Source organism: Desarmillaria tabescens (assembly GCF_030435595.1).
Source record: "Desarmillaria tabescens strain CCBAS 213 chromosome Unknown EV420scaffold_22, whole genome shotgun sequence".
Classification (NCBI taxonomy): domain Eukaryota; kingdom Fungi; phylum Basidiomycota; class Agaricomycetes; order Agaricales; family Physalacriaceae; genus Desarmillaria; species Desarmillaria tabescens.
The window spans coordinates 552930-575994 of record NW_026848321.1 but is presented as its reverse complement, the minus strand read 5'-3'; the positions used below and the strand labels follow the sequence as shown (position 1 = coordinate 575994).

At 47.5% G+C, this 23065-nt stretch overlaps 5 protein-coding genes across 5 annotated transcripts; 1 reads left to right on the top strand and 4 right to left on the bottom strand.

Annotated features, from left to right (window-relative positions):
• Positions 1-348: 348 nt before the first annotated feature.
• On the bottom strand, positions 349-1096 carry EV420DRAFT_1765081 (uncharacterized protein). The gene is made up of 2 exons (XM_060480809.1): positions 879-1096; positions 349-818 (listed from the first exon to the last, which is right to left on the bottom strand). Exons 1-2 carry the CDS (start codon positions 966-968, stop codon positions 621-623), a joined length of 288 nt encoding a protein of 95 aa, XP_060329680.1. The 5' UTR covers positions 969-1096; the 3' UTR covers positions 349-620.
• A 2159-nt stretch (positions 1097-3255) lies between these two features.
• On the top strand, positions 3256-4281 carry EV420DRAFT_1690143 (uncharacterized protein; the record flags this gene model as incomplete). Its single annotated transcript, XM_060479335.1, has 5 exons — positions 3256-3432; positions 3494-3572; positions 3626-3880; positions 3930-3949; positions 4006-4281. The coding sequence occupies 5 exons, from the start codon at positions 3256-3258 to the stop codon at positions 4279-4281; spliced, it is 807 nt and encodes a 268-aa protein (XP_060329679.1).
• A 440-nt stretch (positions 4282-4721) lies between these two features.
• On the bottom strand, positions 4722-5179 carry EV420DRAFT_1644116 (riboflavine-aldehyde-forming enzyme; the record flags this gene model as incomplete). The annotated part of the gene is made up of 3 exons (XM_060477598.1): positions 4722-4864; positions 4919-5050; positions 5104-5179. 3 exons carry the CDS (start codon positions 5177-5179, stop codon positions 4722-4724), a joined length of 351 nt encoding a protein of 116 aa, XP_060329678.1.
• Positions 5180-8768: 3589 nt separating this feature from the next.
• On the bottom strand, positions 8769-10284 carry EV420DRAFT_1690141 (uncharacterized protein; the record flags this gene model as incomplete). Its single annotated transcript, XM_060479334.1, has 8 exons — positions 8769-8792; positions 8846-9214; positions 9267-9485; positions 9542-9640; positions 9693-9782; positions 9846-9929; positions 9982-10101; positions 10156-10284. The coding sequence occupies 8 exons, from the start codon at positions 10282-10284 to the stop codon at positions 8769-8771; spliced, it is 1134 nt and encodes a 377-aa protein (XP_060329677.1).
• Positions 10285-11389: 1105 nt separating this feature from the next.
• EV420DRAFT_1480833 (uncharacterized protein) lies at positions 11390-12004 on the bottom strand (the record flags this gene model as incomplete). Its single annotated transcript, XM_060469710.1, has 3 exons — positions 11390-11469; positions 11716-11749; positions 11810-12004. The coding sequence occupies 3 exons, from the start codon at positions 12002-12004 to the stop codon at positions 11390-11392; spliced, it is 309 nt and encodes a 102-aa protein (XP_060329676.1).
• Between the last annotated feature and the right edge of the window lie 11061 nt (positions 12005-23065).

Sequence of the window (23065 nt, the reverse complement as noted above, 5' to 3'; positions counted from 1 at the left end):
TCTGGGATCAATCATTGATATATTCATCAATGAGATCTTTTACCATGCATCTTTCGTGCATAGCCTTGTCCGATTTGGGCAGGTTAGATGACACGAAGTATGAATTACTAGTTTTATTGTCGAGATCACTGTAACAAGGTTAGAGTAAATCAGGTTGGGACTATGATTTTTGGGTCTCCAAGTCTGATCATTTCCCAAAGTTTTTCTTTTTTAATTCACCATCATTCTTTTTGCTCGCTTTGGAACGTGCGACACCCAGTGAAATGGACAGAAAACCGACTTCCAGTCCCCTCGCCCTGAAATCAGAAGCTGATACTTCTGCGTCACTTAGTAAGAAATCCTCACCTCTTAGACCTGTGACTGGACCCCTACAATGAGCAAGCGTCGATGTAGGGGACCTGTAAAGCTGACTTTTAATTCATAGGCGACATGGTTAGGCATTTGCCGAGGCCCAAAAAGGCCATTCGAGTCATTACCATATTGGGATTTTGGTGGTGATCGCATCCATTTCGTTCAGATACTATTGTGTCTCGACACGACTTTGCTCTGTACATTTCGTTAGCCATGGTCCAGCAATCGAATCCATTACCAGAAGAATCTCTTTGCTCTACACATGTCTTTTATACTCCCATTTCATCCTCAGCAGTGCCAACAGCTGCCAGTTCATCAACCCAGTTCATCCTCAATCCAAAGCCCAAGAAGGCGACTGCGTTGAAATCTGTAGCTGCAAAACCAAGGTCCTGTCCCTGCAATGACTGCTCAGTCTCAACGCTCATAAGAAGCAAGAGCAGCACGGAGCTGGACTTCTCTTGGAGCTTCTCGACCACATGTCATGAAAAACGCCAAGAGAATGAAGAGGTAACAGATGAGTTGTTGACCCTTGGGTAATGAGCAGATATATGTGAAGGGGACATGGTCAGAATCAATGGTTTGTGTGATACGATGGTGAAGCGACTCAAGGGTGGCATTTCGGATGGATGCAAGGGTGTCAGATAATGTTTTAACAATTGAGAAGGTCTCCATATGGATTATACGAGTTTAAAGATGGTAATACGAGGTTTTGAAGACAAAATACATGGCTGCGCATCGAGACGCGATAGTATCTGAACGAAATGGATGCGATCACCACCAAAACCCCAATATGGTAACGACTCGAATGGCCTTTTTGGGCCTCGGCAAATGCCTAACCATGCCGCTGATATGCCTGGTATCAGGCTACCCGTAGATTTTGCGATTTTACATCTGTTTATGCAATCTACAAGCGGTACAGAGAGCTACAGTGGAGGCTTCACGCTGGTAGCTAAATACTACATAAAGAATGAAAGCACAGCAGTACAGAACGGACTTAGAAACAACGTCTCAAAGAGTCAATTCTACCAGCCGTCAACACGCCAAGCTAAGCCCCACCTAAACAAGACTATTACAGTCAAATCTCAGGGACTTGTCTGTATGGAGTATAAAAACCAAGAAGTTGAAGAATGGAACAAACTAGATGCCTCGTCGCCTCGACGAGTAGAAAGAACCTGTCAGGAAAAATTGCTAAGTCGAGAAACAGATCAGCTTTCGAGATCAACTCAGGCTAGGAAAGGAATAACCTTGGAAGAATGAATAGCTGCGTTGGGTACCGAGATGACCAACCTTGATCATGCAGTGATCAACAGAATATAATCTCAGACCTGCAGTCGATCGTGATTGGTGGTTACATCCTCGAGATCCTGTGCGTACCGCAGTATTCCATACATACGGCGCATGGCAAGCCTTGCAGATGGAAGAAGGAGCACCCACAGACTAGTAGGGCACTCCTCAGTGACAGAATAACCTGGCGCAGTCATGTCGAACTGAATAGAAACTACGGAATGGCACGATACTTGTAGGATAGTGACTCACCGTTTGTATTAATTCCAAAGCTTGTACCATAATTACTGTAGATATGGGCTCCTATACCTAGAACACAAATCGTATAAATTAGCAGCGACTAGATGCATAACAGAAGGAAAGCATCCCCCCCGCGTTTGTGCTAGTAGCCTGTATAGCTACCTAATCAATCACTGGTTTTATTGCATATCCTCGACTGAAGTGAATTAAGTTACCAAAGTCAACCCATAAGGGTGACTACAGTAATCTAGAAGAGTTAAGTAGGAAGTAGAGCCGTCCCCGCGTTTGTGCCTTGCTAGTTAATTGAACTGCTCCATGGACAAAGGCCTCATGTTCTCTCTCTCCGAGATTAGTGATCTAGATGTGCTGAGTCGACTTTAAGTCAAAAGACCTCATCTAGTTGAAGTAAAATAAGCCCTAGAATGCTTTAAGTTCGAACAATCGTCGAGTTCAAGGAACTCCAGAGTCTGTGTACTCTTTGCAAGTCTTGTACTTGAAGTCAGAACCTGAGCGTTCTTTGTAGAGTGATTTTGCACTCTTTGTAGACCTCAGAGTCTTTGGTTGTTTGATTATTTGAAGTGTCTGCTAGAAGTTCTTCTAGATGACGTTGAAATGAGCATAACTTGCTTGACTATACCTTACAAAACAAGTTCATAAAACCCCGCTATCGCAGACTAGTGTACTTTGTGTAAAACACATCGAAAGAAGAATTGAAGTTGTTTTCAGGCAAAACCCCACTAGATTATCTAAATCTAAGTACATCGCGAGTGCTTCTATCGTACTCACCCTCGAACTTATATACATTGGTGATTGTGTGTGTGTGTGTGTGTGTGATTTAGTATCTAGATTGACGATCTAGACGCTTGTTTCATTTGCGCGCTGCCCGTTACCGAGCACATCACTGCCTATAAATTAAAAGTCAGCTTTACAGGTCCCCTACATTGACGCTTCAACTCATTGTAGGGGTCTGGTCACAGGTCTACTCACCTCTGGGCCACAAGTATATTATCTGTAATCCTGTGTCCATCAGTTTCAGTCAATCAGCGGGCTATTACAGGTCCATTCGTCAGTGCTACATAAGAGGAGGCATCAAGTTCAATCCATGGAAAATCTCTCCAAGTCTTCACCATGTCAGACGAACAAGTATTAATCGCACAGGTAAATCAGGCGCTATTGGGAGTCTTCGGGCATGGTCAGTATGCAAATTGATGCACATACACATTGACTGAGTGGGTTGAGATACAACAGGTATCCATACTTGCGTTGTGATAGTGGCTTTGTGGGCAACATGTGTGTTGATCCCCAATTTTTCAGTACCCATGCATGATAAATTTTTCAATAGTCTTTAGTAAACAATGCTGACCCAAAAAACGACACATCATGGTTTCCCTTATTGTGTCCTTGTACATATTTGCCACAATTTATGTGGCCTCAGACTGGGTTTGCACTATCTACTACTTTATTGGGAAAGGAAAAGAAAACTCTGGCGTTTTCAACCTATACTGTGCATCGATAATCGGGTTGGGTATAAATACTGGCATTGCTGATGGTATCACGGTCTGTTATGATGTTTAGTATTCTCGTTTTCAACTTGTACTGACCCTTGCACAATGTATAGATCTGGCGCTGTTGGATTATCTGGGGCCGCCGTTGGTCATTTGTTATACCACCAATACTACTTTTTCTGGCTGGAGGAGGTGAGGCGCTGGAAATCCTTTCGCTTTATTATACCTTCAACTTCCTTTCATAGTCTGTGGCTGCTTCGCATTCCAAAGAGGCTTAGACAATGTCGGTACCGCTCCCGGGACATCGCTAGAAATCTTCTGGATGACGGTGTTCCTTTCCTTCTCCTTAGGAACCACCCTTTGGTGCACCACACTCATAATCTATCGTATCCTGACAGTCAAGAAGTATACAGATGACAGCACAGGTACACAAGTTTACCGCCGAGCCATTGAGATTCTAGTCGAGTCCGCTTTGCTTCATGCCATTTGCTTAGTAGGATGTATGGTGTTACTCAATCTTAACACTGTTGCATATTTTTACCTGCCCAGTCTCTATGCCAGCAATAACTGTTGGTTACTATCCTATCATTGTGAAAGAATCTCGATACTGACATTCCATTATAAGGCGATCTCACCCACGCTTATCATGGCACATGTAGCATCAGGGAATGTACATCCTGATGGTGACTGGCAAGCAAGCAACGGCGCTTCGTCCTTACAGTTTGGGTCTGCAACTCGCTCGACAAGCATGAGTCCCGATAGTGAGTTATCTGCCGATATTGACTTGGAACATGGTGGATCAGAGATGACTGATAGTCATGAGCCTGAGGGTGACGTGGATACCGAAAAGGGAGCTGATGCGCCAGAGAACAGGAGAACGGATGGTGCTTCAGATCTGTGATCATAGTGGATAGCAGGGTCTTTGTTTTAGGCACCTAGTGGACACGATTGCCATGTCATGGAGTCCTTGCTGGTACAAGGTTTCCAATAATTCGTTTTACATTGAAGGTCGCCTTTCCTATTCTATAGAGCTACATTAATTATCACCTAATGCCTATGTCGCTGTGTTGTCATGCAGTAATTATATTGCACATTGCACATATCTTCTCTTCTTTCATTTCTGAAAGTTCCATGCAGTAGAATAGCCAGAGTCCGAGTGAGGACAAACCTTTCTATCGAATATATCTTGTAAGAATAATGTCAACTTCAGATGTTGATTGTTGAAAGCAACGCACAATTCTTTGGTTGACAGGAACGCATAGATTGGTAGCTAAAGTCACAGAGCAGTACAATAGTGAGAGGAAATTCGACAATCACTCCTGCTACATTAGATAGAAAGATCTACTTGTAGTTCCAGGTGACTTGGATACGCCCGTCATCGAGAGGTGCGAGTTTCTGGAATGCGGATGGCGAAAGATCAATCCCATTATGACCACAGCTAGGGCAAAGGTCCCCGATGGTGGTGTCTACAAACTTGCCCTTGTCTAAAGGAGCGCATCATCAGCACCACCGAGACATTTAGGTACAATGGAACATACAGTGCACTCCAATGTGTTTCCAGCAGTGCGCCCCTCCAGCATATTGATTGCTGGAGAGCACCATGATGTGGTCAGAGTTCTGCAGGGGAGCACCACAGGCTCTGGTCCCACTGTTCGGAGTGTACCAAGTGGCTGGAGCTACTGTGAGTACTGCAGCAGAAAGCATTATAGAAAATAATGCATACCGTCCCCGGTGAGCACATTGACCATGTCGATTCCTAAAGCCAATGCAGCAATGACGGATTGCTTGAGAGAGAACATTGTAGATGTCGAGTATTCGAAAGGAACGGAAATTATCATAGAGCAGAGGTGCAACTAGGGACTAGTATCGGATTAAAGATGCACAGAACTGAGATATCGATTCATACTTAGCGATGAGGAATTGGTGCGAAACGGTGCACAAGTACACCTAGATCTGATAATATAAACATCAGCTGAGGAATAGAAGATGGAGCGGGTGCACATGTGAAACCAACAAAAAATGTGATGACCCATGCATCTGAATATTCCTTATAGTCCAGACCATGAAACAGAGCACGTTTTCAGGATGAAAAAGCCTGCGCAGAGATGATAAAAAATAGCTGAGACCCTTAGACATCAAGTCCAGTAGTACCAGAAGACATTCTGAAGAGGGTGTCCCGCTCAACTAGCACTGAATGGGTCTACATACCATCAGCATGGAGAGATGGATAAAGCAGGCTCGGGGAGTTTGAACTAGAAGCAAAGGCACAATCAATATTCATTAGGCATAGTGAAAAAAAATACTATTGTACTATATTGGCCAGCCCAAGCAGATATCTTGAGCCCGTAAAGAGCGGGGTAACAAAAGACCTTGACTTTTAAGAATATTCACAGGGAGGGCGGGCTAAACAGGTCCACGTGAAATGGAAACTGGCGAGTGTAAGTAGATACGGAGAAGCAATAAGCGTTCAGATAAACTAATAGATACGAGTGCAAAAAAAGAGAATCCGTGGCTGAAAGCATGGTGCAGGCTTGTTTTTTTTATCAAAGGACCATTCAGAAGTCAGTCAGCGAAAAAATGATGCAGACGACAGCTGCTGATGAGAGTTTAACGAGGACACCATGACACCATTGATGGTTGCTGTCTGTTGCTGGGCTGAATACGGGAATGCTTGGAAGACTCAAAGATTGGATTTCAGAGTGCTGGGCGTGGTCCGGTCCCTCCGAGATCACATGTAATTTAGGGCAGGGCAAAAGTTATTTATCGTCCTTGTCCATACTATGCAGTGGTTGTACCGTGATACCGCATTCCTTGGACCTAAAAAGACGGTCCCATCGTCAAGGATGGAAACAGCTCCTCACTCTCCCCATCTGAGCTGATGATGGTATGGACGTGATCACCGATGCCATTGCCGATATACTAGGCCAAAGATAGAGATAGCAACCGAATACAAACGTTGCGGTGCCTTTCTAGATGTATGCATTGAATTATGGAGTCCGAAGATGGTGTTCCATGTTTGTAAATGGTAAAAACTTTGATGATGTCAGGACTGAGAATACATGGCCCAGAAATACTAGCACGCGACGCAACATGTTGAATGATGATAGATGATATCAATGAACATCTCACACCTGGGACATGATATTAGTTCATGGAATGCAGTTCAGCAGGGCATAGTATGTGGCTTACCAGATACACTGCACAATATCTGTTGACCAAAGCTTGCATATATGTGCACTTGGCTATTACCCAGGTACGACACAGGCTCCTCGTAGCACACTTTCTGTCATTCTGTACCCCCCAAACAAGCAGATATTCCTCTAGCAATTGCGCTCATGCAGTCGTGGCAAACCAAATCGCGTCGTTCGGCATCAGAGCCTATACACCGAGAATAGCCAGTGTTTTGTGTGCAAAGATGGGCACTTGAATCGTCTGGATAGTCTTCACGAAACATAGAACGGGTTGAACAAAATGAGGTGAACAGAGCTCTGGATGGCGTGAGTTTGAGAAGACTGGAAAGAGAGGCAGACGGGAGTGATGCCGTTCATGATGAAAATGGACGAGTTGAAGACTGGAAAGAGAAATGGAAAAGAGTGCTGTAGGTCAAGACAATGCAGGATGCATGCATGGATGCCTTCTTTATTCCAGAATCTGAACGTATTCCAGCAGCAGGCCATGATACGTATCCTTCAAAGCGAATTCTGTATGAGAAGCAGTGTGTTATAGGCAAGTTTTGAAAACAATAGAGGCAGACGTACTTTGAACCTAGCTCATCCCTCATCAACGGCTTCTAAGGTGGCCCTGTTCTCCGTTATTCGAGCTACTATGCCATTATCGTCCATTTCTTCATTCACACTGATAGATATAAGGTCAGTCAAGGAGCAGTGGGCAAAGTGAACATAGATACCTGAGCAGTCCTGTGGCTGCCGGAGCTTCAAGTAGGGCATAAAAATGCGAAGGTACAGGACTCTGAGATAGGTTGGAAAGGAACCATGTCATGACTACCAAGCTACCATAAAAACCGGAGGAGTGAAAGATCAGTCCTGATGTTTACATTTGTACAAACGTAGCAGCGAAATATCTGTGGATTAATCGGATGCATAGATCGCTGAGGGAACGAGTTGGCAGCAAAAAAAGGAAACAGTAGTTGTAGCTCCAAAGCGAAAGCTAAGTGCTCGAATGCGACCACTTACCCAGAAGAAATGCTAAGATTTGAGCTCAAATTCAGTCACAATCGATGGAGCTGTCTCATAAAACAATAAATTTCCATGAACTCAAAAATATACAAACACAGAAAAAACCCCAACCCAGATAGATGTTAAATAGGAAATAAAGATAGTGTCCTTGAATTAGAGATATGCAAGTTTGCGAGGGTATAGGATGTCCCACAAATTCCCACAGAAGACCAAGAGATCCAGAGAGATAGAAACGAGGTAGAGAGGGAACGGTTGAAGTGAGGAATAGCGATGTTGATGATAGACTGACGATAGATGCCAAAGGATGTTACTCGAGCTCAAAAGCATCGAAATGATAGATATGAATAAGGATAGGCTGGAGGTATAGGATGCGACGAAGAGACATGCATGTTGAAAAAAGGTATAGGGAGAATAGAAATGATGATAGGGATGACGGTAGGCTGAAGATAGGCGCCGATGGATGTTATTCGAGTCCAAAGGCATAGAAATAGATATGAATAAAGATAGGCGCAGAGCTGTAGCATGTCGATGAAGAGACATGTATGTCAAAAGTAAAGAGAAACAGGCTACAGGGTGTAGAAGTATTGATAGCAATGATGATAGGCTGAGGATCGACGCCAAAGGACGAATATGCAGGTCCAGAAGGATCAACGCAATACATGTGGATAATGATAGCCTAGGGTGGGTTAGGATGTCGACGAAAAGAGATGCACGTCAAGAAAAAGATAAGACAGAGATCAAAAGAGACGAGCACACGCACGGATGTCCTGGGTGAATTTCCAAAGATGGGGATGAGATCGAGAACTGATGAGATGCAGGAGACGATGAGAACATCATAGGGTGTAATAGTTTGTCATCGATGCAAAGCATTGCGAAAGGCAGAACAGGACTAGTCAACTACCTGTCGGCAGCCAACCATCCTTCCGAGGCCCCTTAGAGTACAGTGATAGCCTGTCGACCATACTGTCTCCAAGGTTCCTCGTATGCCAGGGATAGAGGAAGGATTGGTAAGCTTGTCAGTGAACCAGCCCTCCTCCAGTGACTAGCTGCATGCACCAGAGCCCATCGACCCCAATGCACCGCCGATTGTCCCTAAAGATGCCCAATGTCACGACACAGTACTGAATAGTTTGTTTAGTCGATATCCTCGTCATCTTCAAGCGTTCATCAGTGTAACATGGTGGCAAGTTTATCAAGGATTTTTGGAACTAGGGATCTGCAAATAAAGTCAGAAGAATGAAAATACAATTGACTGGAATGAGAGCTCACATAGCGATGTGCTCGGCGGGCAGCAGTTCCGCTTTTGTCCTGCTGGCATGTAGTAGGTGCAATGAAGGGGGAACGGCAGGGTATGGCGGTTCGCTGGTTTGGATACAGCGAGGGGATGGATGGTGGTAAAGCTTTCCCTGGTCGCTGCACCCTCCCAGGGATCGGAATGTGAGAGGACGTCGGCTTGGGGATGCGCAATGGTCCAGTCATCTGAACCGGGTCGATGGAAATTATCGCTTTTTGCTGAGAGGGTGCTTTCATCCGAGATGGCCTTGGAAGTGCGAGCCGACAAACAGTCATCACCGCCAGCACCTCAGATGTTGACCAAAGGACTGGGTTCAATGGCCTCTCCAATCGCTGAGCCACGACCTTTTCATGCCCATCAGCAGGTGTACCACATTAATCAAGTGACGATGCTCACCGTTTCCTCCACCCCCTGACCATTGTTTCCGAGTTGCTGGAAGACATTCGGAAGCAAGGAGGGTAAGGGCACAGGCATACCCATAATCGATCCATCTGAGGATAACGAGTCCTGAAACATTGGGTTTGTTGGCCGCTCCATTGAGGGTGCCCTAATTTGCTCTTCGTCATCACCAGGGATCGTCGGCCGGTCAGGGAATGGGCGAGCCGCGAACATGTTCTACACAACATCACCTATCAGCAGGTGTATAAAGATAACCATTCAATGATGCTCACCATGACACTTTGTTCCGGTCCATGAACGACTGTAGGCACACTCGCACTTGTCAAGGGCACTTTACGGGGATTCATGAAAAGGTCAGTGACCAATAACGTCTACAAGCCATGCGTTAGCATGTTCAGCAAGAGAAACCAGTCTGAAACTCACATTGAGGTCCTTTTCATAATCAGCAACATCTCGGCGGAGTTTATCCAGCGGGGTTTGAGCTATTGCAGAGTTGAATGATGACAATAAATCCTGCAATATGCTGAAAAGACAAATATCAGTGACCATTAGACATGTGTTCTGTGTAGTACTCACATCGGAGCTCTCTGTGCACATGTACATTGTACTGTGACTGCGCGCCAAGTTCTCTGATGGTAGGGACACCATATTTGTCAATGCCTGGAAGGAACAATGAACAAATGCGGGCTAATTCATCATATACGACACTCACCTGAAGGTTTGAAACTGGTAGTGAACCTATGTCCTGTTCTCCGTCATCTCCTCCCGGTGTATCCTCCATGGCAGCAACCTCGCCTTGGCCAATTCCACTTCCTCCAATTGCCATGCGTCTCTCCAAAATGTCCCATAGGGCAGATACCATGACATAGACTCCCGTCATTCATACGTGGGTGAAGAGGACAATCCAGAGGATGTCAAATGTGGTGGAATCGCTCTCAAGGAGGAGGCCCTCAATGATCAGCAGAACCAGCGTAATGGTGACCATAACAGCGAACATGAGGGCCAAGAACATCATTCGTGGGCTTGAACCAGAGACAGAAGAAGGCAGCGAGAAAGAGACAGGAATAGATGCAGAGCGATGCAGGGATCACTTAGATGCCCAGTTGAGGACCACAACGACAACAGAAACTACCAGCAGAATTGCTGATAGCGTTGATACCATGACCATCGTCAAGTTTGACGGAGCGCACGGTGATGAGCCTCTAGGCTCTGTGCACTCTGAAATCGCAGACACAACCTACAATTTATCACCTTTGTCCCTATAGTGGACTTTCCCTAATTCAATGATTGCAAGCAAGATGCAATTTAAACCAAGTCAATGGGTGTTCAGCATGCAAAGTTAGTGATTCGCATATGATGTCATTGGCATTGGCCCTATCGATCCTTCCCTTCTCCCCGCAGACTAGAACTAGCACTGCCACCCCACGTGAAACATCCCTGCAGTCACGAATTAGCCATGTGCAGCCTTGCAAAACACGTCACGTAGCTAAAACTATGGCAAGTCAGCTGCAGCTGTAGGAAATTATTCATCGAAGTATTGGAGATCTGGTTAGTGAGAACCCTTAGTCACATTAGTATAGCCTTAGGCGCAGTAACTGTGCATACTTACCAGCCTTTGCCTAAGTAAGTACTTGAATAATCTATGCTATAGTAATATTAGTGCTAGAGTAAGGTAGCTTAGTTATCCAGTGTAACAAGTATTTAAGCTCGCAAGTTGGTAGCTTGAAAAAAGCAAATAAGGGAGACCCCAGATTATTCTCTACGCTTACCTTCGATCTCTAACACCTACACCATACAACATACACCCTTGAAGTAGCGCAATAAAGACATTTTGCTGCTAGAACTTCGTCTCAAACCTTTATTTCTCTAAGCAATGGTGAACCTTTAATGGTTACTTGTGCTTACAACACATCCCTCTCTTCTATGCAAAGTAATTAGGAGTCCCGCCACTAGGAAACTCTTTTATTGCTTTGCTTCGCAAACAAATTCACTTGCTTCCGCAGCTAGGAGACAGCGTTTTCATCCCTCCCATCAATGCCTTCGCTTTCTCGTGGCCAGAGAAAGTCTCGTCGAGTATCAGACCAATCCTCATCACCTCAATTCAACCTTACCGCACGAGTTTAATAATTCGCTACAGCCTCTGAGTTCGCAGCTAGAACTTGGACAGTCTCTTTAGAGCTCTTATTCGTTGCACTCGCAGCTAGAGTTGCAACAGGAACAAGGTATAGTCCTTGTACGTTTACTGATTCGTTTTAGGGCCTCTTCTAGGATCCCTTTCCCAATTACTTCCCTTCCTGCGAATTTTATAGTTCGCTACCGTCCTCTATGCTACTAGTAGAGAAATTTCTTTATCTTTCCGAACTTAGGAGGCTTTAGTCACCGCATGGAGGTGCCTGACTAGACTTGCTAGAACTATCCTTCAGATTCCGTGTCTGTCAGCACATACCACACCTAGGTTTTGTGTTTCCGCCCATGGGAGTCTATAGGTTCATCAGCGGGACAATAGGCGGGAGAGGGACAGGGTGAGCTTCACCTCATACCTCATCAGGCAGGGAGTTGATGGGTGTTGTCAAAGCTGGTGTCAAGGAGGGCTCTGAAATGGAGGCGGCGACCATCGTCTCAAAGACGATTGGCTCGACGACATCGATAGCCGCGCTTGGGAAAAAAGGTTCCAGGGATACCAGGGTAGAATCCCAGTTGGAGGAGCCATAGACGACTTGAAAGATGTCTGCCATGGCTGATGTCAGCGATGGTGACAGACACATTGTATAAAGACCAGGAAATAATCAACACGAGGGCGCTGAGTAAGAGGACCAAGCACATATAAACATGGTGTTGGTTCCAAGTCAAGATTTATAATGTTGGATTTCCCGATCTATGACTGCTTTTATACCCCCTAATCTTTCCTCGATCGTCGGCTGCTTGCATGACTGACGCGTCGAGAAATACCATGTGTCCTAGAGGGCAGAGTAGTAATCTGATGAAGGGCAGGCAGTGGAAAGGAAGATAGAATTTGAATGCTTGAAAGATTGACACGGGTCGGATGTGTCAGTCGCGAGATTCAGATGATTTGGATTTTGTCACGGTACGATCATATCCTGAACTTGGGCCAAGGCATTTTAGTAAAATTGAATGAATAATTTCCTAGTTGTCTCATCGATGAGCCTAATATTGTCAGGTGGTGCATTCGTTGTTCATATGTGAGGATACTGACACCACCCAATACTGTACAGATGCACGTCAGCGTATGACCATTGGAAAGACAACCGTCGTGTTTTGAGACCATAATGAATTACTTCATTGGAAAAATTCAAGTCATGACAGTTCGGATCCATCTGAATGCTTGACGAGAGAATCAGTCGCTTGAAAAAAGGCAGCGACAAACTTAAATGTGCACCTCCGAACATCTTCAGCCACTTCAAAAGAGCATCCACACAAGGACTGTCGCCATTCTTCTTAGCCAGGCCATCTGTGCGAGGATCCCAGTGAGCAAGAATGTTCGTATGCATGTCGCAAAGCTCACCATTTTAAGTTCCCTGCTATTTACCATCAATAGCATACCATTAATGCTAAATCTCACAGATATACTCCAACACGGAACCAAAACGATCTGCAGTTGGGCGAAAGATGATCGGGGGTTCACTGCATGGAAGCCATAATCACATAGGGTCCTAGAAAATCCCTTCCAGTAGCATTAATGAAACTCCTGCATGTTTCTGAGCAGGTAAACGTAGGTACTGGCCACCTGGAGAGACAAAACATCAAACAGTTGAATTTCCAGACAAAAACAGAGTCCTTCGTTGCCATAAGCATCAGAGGAAAAGAGAAACAAAAGGTCAACTTGGTTTTGTTATAATCGAAGACTCTCTGCTTGGCACATGCAAAGACTTTCTTGCACACACTCTCCTCAGGAGCCAGACTACCTGCGCAAAGAATGACATGTTCAGGACATAAAATCGCGCTCAGCTACCTCAGAGTGAGCAAGTAGAATCTTTGTATGCATATTGAAATACTCACCAGAATTTCCGGGGCATCAAGATCCACAAAAGAGACAACTGGGAGGTTCAGCAAAGGTCGGATATAGGCTTGCTCGATTCCGAGCTATGAGAGTCTCCGAAAACCCTCTTTTCATAGCATTTGCAAAAATATTGAGCGTTTATAGCACAGTATACACATAGGCACCTCATACAAAAAGAAAGGGACAATCGGTCCGATTGTCAGAACAAGGCACAAGTTTTGGTGGTCGTAGGTCTAGGAGGAGGGAAACAGTGTTTGAATTGAGCATGGAATTTCCCTAACATCTTCCACAAGAAATGGGTGAAGCTGCAAGCATGTTATGGTTTATTCATTTTTCTTTGTCTTACTCAGCAGGATTACTCATATGCGATCCCTATGGATCATTTCTCACAGTACTATTATTAGCATATCAGAAGTGTATTTAAGTAGAGCCTCAGCTGGCCTAAAACCCAGCTTCGGCTAAGGTTTAATCTACCCAACCTCGAACTCCTTGTTTTGCATCTATCTTGCCCTCAATCGACTTCACACGTCGCCTTTGACTTACTAGAGTATCTACCACCGAAGTGCGAGTGGAGATCCTAGTATGATCCAAGTTGATTAAAGTTGGTTGATAACATTTAGCTGAAGCTCGACACACATTGCCTAGCATCGCAGTATGCTGCCCAACATTTTCCCAATCCTACTCTTCACCGCGGTGTTGGTGTGGGTAGTACCTTTTGTACTACATGACCCGATCTTCCCAGTCTTGGTCACCATCCTTGTGGTGATTATCATCCGGGTTTACATCGTGGCTCCCACCCTAGCAGTGCTTCTCCTAGTCGCCTACACTGGCTTGCTAAGGATTTGAAACGTCTGCTACCATACCCTTATCCATTTCAAACTGGAACCTGTTACCATCATCATACAAGCAGTCGCAATCTCAGCAATCATTGTGCTGATCATGACTAGTGAACTCTATCCTGTCCTAGCAGTTGCATGGTTAATCGTAACCGTCAGACTGTTCAAATAGACTCATGAACGGATGCCCTTATCAGACACCATTCCCACAATCTCCGCCATTTTTATACTCTTTTTCTTATCCATCTTCTTGTACCAGATACGCCGGTGCTGCCGTCAACAAAGACGAGTCAGAGCACAACTTCCCTTTCACTACATTCCCACCACCCCAGCGTATCCACCGCCGATAATCTTCATTCCCCCAGCCTCTCAGCAAACCCTGCATGATGGCCAACCCATCACACCCAGAGGACCTGGAGAGTCCCTCTACGCATCGTCGCGATCCAACTCGCGATCCTCAGAGTCGAGCACCGACTCCTACAGAAGCGTTACCGATGAATCAGTCAACATCACCGATACCAGGGGCGTACTCTACGAGCGAGGAGACTCGCCCCTACCAGGCCTCTTCCACCAGCCTGCAGTCCACCACGAGTCAGACAACGGCGGGTCAGGAGAAGAAGGAGGGGATATGGTCGCAGGCGAGGAAAGCGATGATAAAACTGAGTTCGAAGGAGACGAGCTCACAGAGCTCGAAAGGGTCCAGCTCCAAGACATCCTCGATGGCCTCGTCATGGAAAACGAAGGCGATGAGGATGATACTGGAGTTTGACCCATCGACTGCGAAAGAGGGTACTGAGGAGGAGGAAGCTTCAATGAAGATTCTGGAGAGCTTGGCCTTGGGGCCTCCGCTGCGTCTACCACCCATCCAGATGGAGCAAGCACCATGGAATGTGCTTGGCCGACCAACCAAGGGGTACCAGTCACCTGGTATCCCCACACCAGTTGGGTCTATGCCAACTCAGGGGAAGAGGCTCCTGTGGCCGGAAGCTTGTCCCGCCGATTCATCACACTCCCCTATGATCAATCCCTTCCTCCGGTCCCAAACCCAGAAGTCCCTGTGCCCACTGCCAATGGCACCGGACGTCAGCAGGAGGGTCAGCTCTTCTGGGACAAGTTTCCAGACTACAGTCCTGAAGAACTTGGAACAATTGCCGGTGCTGGAGAGGTCGCCGGAGTCCCCGATTTCACACCGTCGGTCCTGCCTTGAGCCTTCACCCAACCCGTTGTTGAGCACCAGTGTCCATGGACGCTTCTCTACCGCACGCTCGTCAAGTCCCTCAAGCTCCCTCGAGATGCCAGGCTTGCCCCAGAAGTCCAGGAAAGAATGGACCAAGCAAGAGCGAATGATGCACGCATTCGAAGGGCCGAAATCACCGCCCTCCAAGGGCCCAACGCCCTCTGGGACCTCCCCCTCAAACCCGATGCCACCGACGCAGAAGTCAAGAACCAAATTTGAACCACCGCCCTTCAATATACCGGCGCCGTACAGCAAGCAGGAACCGATTTGGAGGCTCGGAGAAGAGCCTGGAACTCCTACCAGGCCAAGATCAGCGATGAAGACTCAGACATCACCCGGTGGAGAAGGAACTGAGAGATCGACCGAGTCGCCCGAGAGAGGCAGGCAAGGAAGGATGCCAAGCAGACCCCCAAATCACTCCATCGAAAAGGCAGTGATGGAGGTGGTCCGAGCAGTTCTCACTAATACTGCCATCACTATGCTGGCAGTATTCAACCTTCTCCCATGGATGGGGCTATATGAAATCATGATGGAAGACATGGAGAAGGACCCCCAATGGCTGCTTACGGAGGCGGGAGAAGACTACCGAAGCACCAAACTCATCGGGGATGTATACCTGATGAAGAACATCCTCGAAGTAGAAACATGGCACCGAGCGGCCATTGTGTGGAACCTCGTCCACCCTGAGTATCCCCAGCCGGGGTGTGAGGCTTATCGTTGACCCCAGCCGATGCCTAATCCCCTAGAAACGATGAAGTTTATCGCTGGAGGTGCCGGCGACGACGACGACTGGGCAGATGAAGGGGCAGGACCCTCCAATCCGGACAAGGGAAAAGGGTCGACGGTACCACCGTGGCCCCTGACAGAACCTCCAAGGCCCCATCCTCCCAACAGGTACCCCCCACCAGGGAACAACCCTCGCCTCCGTTCCCTGCCGCGGCCTCCGAATCTGCCAGTACCGCTGGCACCACCCTCACCTCCAGACCCCATACCTCCCTGGCAGTTGGCTCCAGGAGCGGTGAATAACCCCTGGAACAACGTCAAACCCAAGCTGGTTACTCAGCCGGAGTATTTCACTGGGGTATCGTCGGATATCAATCGCTTCCTACATCATTGTGAGGTGTACTTTCAGGTGTTTCCAATGTACTACACCATGAACGATCAGGGACAGAACCCCTATCGCATTATGTTCGCCCAAGGCTACCTATGGGGGGAGGCCCAACAATGGTGGAACAATCAGTACTACCGTTACCAGGACCCATGAGGTCATTGGAGATTCCCTACTTGGGAAGAATTCTCCCATGACCTAACCGTCCAGTTCCACGAAGTGGCTGAGCTCGCCATTTGGAAGCAGGAATGGAAGAAGGTCCGCCAGTCAGACTTCAAGTCAGCGGTGGAGTTCTTCGTGAAGTTCGAGCGACTAGCCCACAAGTGCGAGGAGTTCGACAATGAGAAGCAGATGTTCAAAGCAGTAGAAGCCGCGATACAACTGATGGTACGCAACACGGTTATGCATGGGGACAACGAGCGCCCCACAACCTATGCGCAATGGAAGGCGCGCATCTTAAGGATTGACGCTAACTATCGATACGGGGTCGCCCAAGGATTGGGCAGTAAGTCCTCCCAGAACCAGAGTGGTGGTTCAGGTCAAGGCAATCAAAATCAATCATCACAGAAGACGGGGGGGCTGAGTGATAAGAAAGATGCCATGGGAACAACCTACAGTGGAGCCGGGCAGCCAATGGAGATCGATAAGCTGTGAAGCGATAAGCGGTGCTTCAAGTGCGGAAATACTGGATGGAGCCAGGACCATAAATGTCCAATGGACAAATCGAAATGGCTTCCCGTCAAACTCCCTCCACACAAGAAAATCCCCGTGCAGCGTCTACGACAGTTACTTGTGGAGGCCGAGAAGGAAGAATTGGGAAAGGACACAAAGGTCGAGGAGGTCAAGGAGGAGAAGTTGTCAAAAGACGAGCCGGCGTCGAAATAAGCGATTCAACGGCATCGGCAAAGGACTTAGTTTCATCTGGTGTGCACTCATGTACTTCTAGCCGGACTTATACTACGTATGTAGGTACTCCATATGAACAATATACCAATCTTTTCGCCGCATTACCCATAGAAGAGACTAAGGAAAAGGAATCGCAAGACGCCAATGGCATAGGAGGGGATTTCCGCCACTCGACGCAGCCCGCATCCAGCAATGAACCCCTAGGGACTGGCCCACCTCAGGCACTCCCGCTTGGCAGTATGGGGAAAAGTCTGGAGTACCCAGCAAGCGCCTCATGCCAAGACAAGATGGACACCAGACGTGGTGGTCATCGCCCCGGCAGGGAGAATCGGCTGACAACCCCGACGGACGGGCCTTCCACTCAGGTTGTTCCTCCCGTCAGTGGTGGGAAAGCAGCTGAGGCTGGGAACCAAGGGGACCACCTACCCCTAGTAGTGGCCTCCCCCTGCAAACGGTGTCGACCCCCTTGGGGAGCCAATATGTGTGTGCCTGCCTAGGGTTACCGAGAGTACCGCCGGCATTAGGAATGAGGATAAGTATGGATCACGCGTGGAGGTTACAATGCCTAGCACAAGTGCCCTTGGCCAGGGCCGAACACAGGGCAGCGAGCCCTCCTCCACCCGCTCGACGGAAGGTGACCAAGTGCTGCTGAGGGGCCCTCTTTGGCCCAGTGACCAATTGCCACCTCGAGGCAAGAACCCCCCCATTTCTTTGGAAGAAGTAGAAGACGAAGAAGATTACCTACGGTCCAATATTCCTGTAACCAGACCCAATGGGAAGTCGCAGATGACCCCTGAGCCCGAGCCCCCGAATTGGCGCACGAAGCCAAGAAGGCTGTCCTCGACATGTACTACAAACTGTTCGGGATGCACTGGACCCGCCGAGCATTACAACTCGCCAAAAACGAGCCAGCAGCCTTCTCCGCCCTTAAACGATGGGTGCATCCTCGTCGGGTAGGAGAAGTAACAGTTGAGCTATGGGACGTGCTCAAGGAACAGCCGGAGACCGCTAAAGAGGCAAGGGACAGGTGGGAGTGGATGGAAGACCTAAAGAAACCCCCTATGTACATATGAGGAAGGAAAGGGCGTAATGTATCGATCAGCATTCAACTAGAGACCTTAGACACTCAAGACGTATTCGGCCTCAAGGTGCTCGTGGACAGTGGGGCAACGGGAAGTTCTATCGACCGCACCTGGGTCCAAACGCATGGGATTAACCTTAAAAAGGCGGCCCATCCTACCCTGGTCTACAATGCTGATGGCACCCAAAACAAGGGAGGGGATATAACGGAGTACGCCGAAGTACGGATCTGAATTGGGGATCACGTGGAATGGATCGAACTAGCTGTAGTCGACCTGGGAACCATGCCCTTATTCCTAGGACATGACTGGCTCCAGAAGCATAACCCGTTAATCGATTGGGACACAGGAGCGGTCACCCTAGCCCGCTGTGCATGCCGAAAAATTCCTTTTTCGCTTCCCGACACAGATCCGTCGGCTCGATGGGAGGAGTACAAAGAAGGGGATACCATTCTGGTAATAGACTTCGAGGAAGCTTTCCACGTCCGAGCAATGGGGACTAAAGCTAATGAATTAGCCGCCCAAGCTAATGCCAAAAAGGCGGCGAAATCCTTCGAAGAAATAGTACCGGAAGAATACAGAGAGTTCCAAGACGTTTTTGATAAGGAAAACTTTGACGAATTACCCCCTCAAAAACCCTGGGACCACGCTATCGAACTAATCCCCAATGCTAATGCCAACCTAGACTGTAAAGTCTACCCTCTTAATCCCATGGAGCAGGAAGAATTGGACAAGTTTCTCGATGAAAACCTCTCCACCAGGCCGTATTCAAGCCTCAAAGTCCCCTATGGCGTCGCCGTTCTTCTTTGTCAAGAAAAAAGACGGGAAACTTCGCCCAGTACAGGACTACCGGAAACTCAATGAAATGACCATCAAGAATCGGTATCCGCTACCACTCATTGGGGAGTTAATGGACAGGCTGAAGAAGGCGAGGTATTTCACCAAGCTGGACGTGCGGTGGGGATATAATAATGTCAGGATTAAACAAGGAGACGAGTGGAAGGCCGTGTTTCGAACCAATCGCAGCCTTTACGAACCCTTGGTAATGTTTTTCGGACTTACCAATTCCCCAGCCACATTCCAGTGGATGATGAACGATATCTTCAAAGAGCTCATCTCCGCCAGAGAGGTGTCTGTCTACTTGGACGACATTCTCATTGCCTCCAAGACGAAGAGGAATCATCAACGTATTGTATGGAAGGTACTCCAAATCCTTCAGGACAATCATCTCTTCCTGAAAGCCGAAAAATGTGAATTCAAAGTAGAGGAAACAGAGTATCTAGGTGTCCTCATCAGCGAAGGGAAGATTCGCATGGACCCAGTAAAGATCGCTGGGTTACTGGACTGGCCAGTGCCTCACAAGAAACAGGAGCTACAATCGTTCCTGGGATTCTGCAACTTTTACCGCAGGTTCATACGTGACTACAGCAAACACGTAAAACCTCTCATGATTCTCACCGGGAAGGTCGACTGGACATGGGGTAGGGCCCAACAAGAGTCGTTTGAAAAACTGAAGGAGTTGTTCTGAGAAGACGTAGTCCTGGCGATACCGTTGGATGAAGGGAAATTCCGAGTAGAGGTGGACTCCAGCGAGGGAGCAATTGGAGCCGTCCTCTCTCAATGGCAAGAGGAGAAGTGGTGACCCGTGGCCTTCCTCTCGAAAGCGCTGTCCATTACTGAGCGCAATTACGAGATCTACGACAAAGAATTGCTCACCATCATGATCGCCTTGGAAGAATGGCGCCAATATCTCATGGGAGCATGGGAGGATTTCGAAATCTGGACCAACCACTCTAACCTACAGTATTTCTGCAAACCGCAGAAACTAAATCATAGGCAGGCACGCTGGGTGACAGAGTTGGCGGAATACCAATTCACCCTTCATCATAAACCGGAGGCTCAAAATCGCAAGGCAGACTTATTGTCTAGGCGGGCAGACCATGACCAGGGCAAGGGGGATAACAAAGACATAACCGTCCTCAAGGCCGAGCATTTCCGTGCCCTGGTAATGCCAACCCAGGAAGAGTTGCACGAGAAGATCAAACTTGCAACTCACGACCCTCGAAAGTGGGACCGAGGCATTTCTGACTCCCTTAACCATGAGAAGGGGGTCACCAGGGACCAGGACCTACTCTGGTATGATGGACGGATTTATATCCCTACAGACAAATGGCTACGAGGAGAAATTATAGCTCTACGACATGACCATGTAATGGTGGGACACCCAGGAATAGAAAAAACCAAAGAGCTCATCTTACGGGACTATTGGTGGCTGCGAATGCGCTGAGAAGTAGAAGTGTACGTCAGGGGGTGTGAGGTCTGTCAATGGACAAAGGCAGATCAGTCGCCCAAAAAGAGCTCCCCTTCATCCGAACTGAAACTCCAACAAGGCCATGGACTCATATCTCTGTTGACATGATCACAAAGCTTCCTAATTCGAAGGGACATGATTCGATCCTGGTCATAGTTGACAGGTTCTCCAAGACCATAATTCCCGTTGCCTGCACCGAGGAACTTACTTCCCTCGGGTTCGCCAAAATCCTCTGGGACCATGTCTACATACCGTATGGGATAATGCCCGAGAAGGTCATTTCGGACAGAGGAACAATTTTCATATCCAAGTTCATGAAAGAATTCTATGCCCTTATTCAGGTTGCAGGAAACCCTCTCTACGGCCTACCACCCTCAAACAGACGGTCAAACTGAACGGGTCAATCAAGAGATCGAAAAATATCTCAGGATGTTCGTAAACTACCGACAGGATGATTGGAGCGAGTGGCTACCATTGGCCGCCTTCACTCATAACAACTGAACACATTCGGCCATGGGATTTTCCCCCTATAAGGTGGTCTTCAGAAGGGATGGGCAGGTTATCAAAACCGCCCAATGACCAGACACCGTCCCGGCAGCATCAAAACTGGTTCAGGGAATTCAGGAGGTACAGGAAAAGGCGAGAGAATTGCTAGAGCAAGCAGCCAAATCCATGAAGAGGGCTTATGACAAGCATAAGGGGGAGGCTGTCAAATACCGAGTAGGCGACAAGGTATGGCTGGATTCTACCAACCTAAACCTTCCTCGCCCCACCAAGAAACTCGGAGATCGATGGGTAGGACCCTTCACCATCATCGCCAAAAAGGGCACCTCCACTTATGAGCTCAAACTCCTGGTGGGCTGGAAGATTCACAATCGGTTCAACGAATCCCTCTTAATGCCATACCAAGCCCCAGAATTCCCCAACCAACCACATCCAGAGAGGCCACCTCCCGATTTGATCGATGATGAAGAGGAGTACGAAATCGAGGAAATCGTGGAACAACGAGACAAAGTTATCGGTCGAGGACGTACTCGTCGTACTATAACCGAGTACCTGGTGAAATGGAAGGGATACCCGATGGAAGAGAACTCCTGGGTAAAACGTTCAAATATGGCAAATGCAGAAGAGCTGCTTAACGAATACGAAGCCCGCCTCCAAAGGATTCAGTGGGAAATCGATAAATATGGGAGGACGGTAGGGATCGACAATAAAATACCACCCAATGACCTAGCTCAATACCACGAACCGGATACTCCTTGCCTCACCGACATAATTATGGTTCCTTCATCTCAATGCTCAGCAATAGCCCACTCAGAGGAAATTGATAGGATCGTTGAAGAACCACCTATCAATTGGCACCTGGCGTTCAATCCAGAGTTGGAAAAAGATTTCGTTGAAGGAAAATGGCTGAAAGTAACAACGGATGAGGCAGATGGAATACCGGTCGTGGAGGAAGAAGATGACTCCGAGGAAGAGGTAAACCTTCAAAACCTCCAATGCATTTACAAAAACTGGAATGCAGACGAGGAGGGAGATGATGACGATGTACCGTCTTTCTACTCCGACTCCAGACATTCAACTTTGGATGATGACGAATGGGAATCTGAGGACTCATTCAGGATGAACGAGTCTTAGAGAGGGGTTAATGTTACGGTTTATTCATTTTTCTTTGTCTTACTCAGCAGGATTACTCATATGCAATCCCTATGGATCATTTCTCACAGTACTATTATTAGCGTATCAGAAGTGTATTTAAGTAGAGCCTCAGCTGGCCTAAAACCCAGCTTCGGCTAAGGTTTAATCTACCCAACCTCGAACTCCTTGTTTTGCATCTATCTTGCCCTCAATCGACTTCACATGTCGCCTTTGACTTACTAGAGTATCTACCACCGAAGTGCGAGTGGAGATCCTAGTATGATCCAAGTCGATTAAAGTTGGTTGATAACAAAGCAGAGGTGAGCAACTGGTGTTGGTGTTGGAGAGAAAAGACAAAAACAAGTGTGGCTGTGCCACCCCGGCAACCAACCGGCAACTTCTCAGTTGTATGCCGGCTAATCCTCACCCTCACCACCGCCTCGATGAGCTTGCCCCAGATGTGGGTGTACTGACTTCCTGTTGCATCAAGACTAGTCTAATCCACCAATAGTCTTGTACCCAGACGCCGATACTTCCTTGTTCTCGTCCGATGGCCTCAACATCTCTCTCCCTTCAGGAGACCCGCTTTCAGGATCGTCTAGGACACTCGAAATTCAATCCAAGTTCCTGCGCAACGAACCACAGTCGGGCCTTGCTGAGCTT

Bases quoted from the DNA above. Each gene is read 5' to 3' on its own strand.
- EV420DRAFT_1765081 (XM_060480809.1), bottom strand. From the start codon at position 968: ATGCCACCCTTGAGTCGCTTCACCATCGTATCACACAAACCATTGATT. The intron at 819-878 runs GTCAACAACTCA...CATGTGGTCGAG, and splicing joins TATCTGCTCATTACCCAAGG to AAGCTCCAAGAGAAGTCCAG.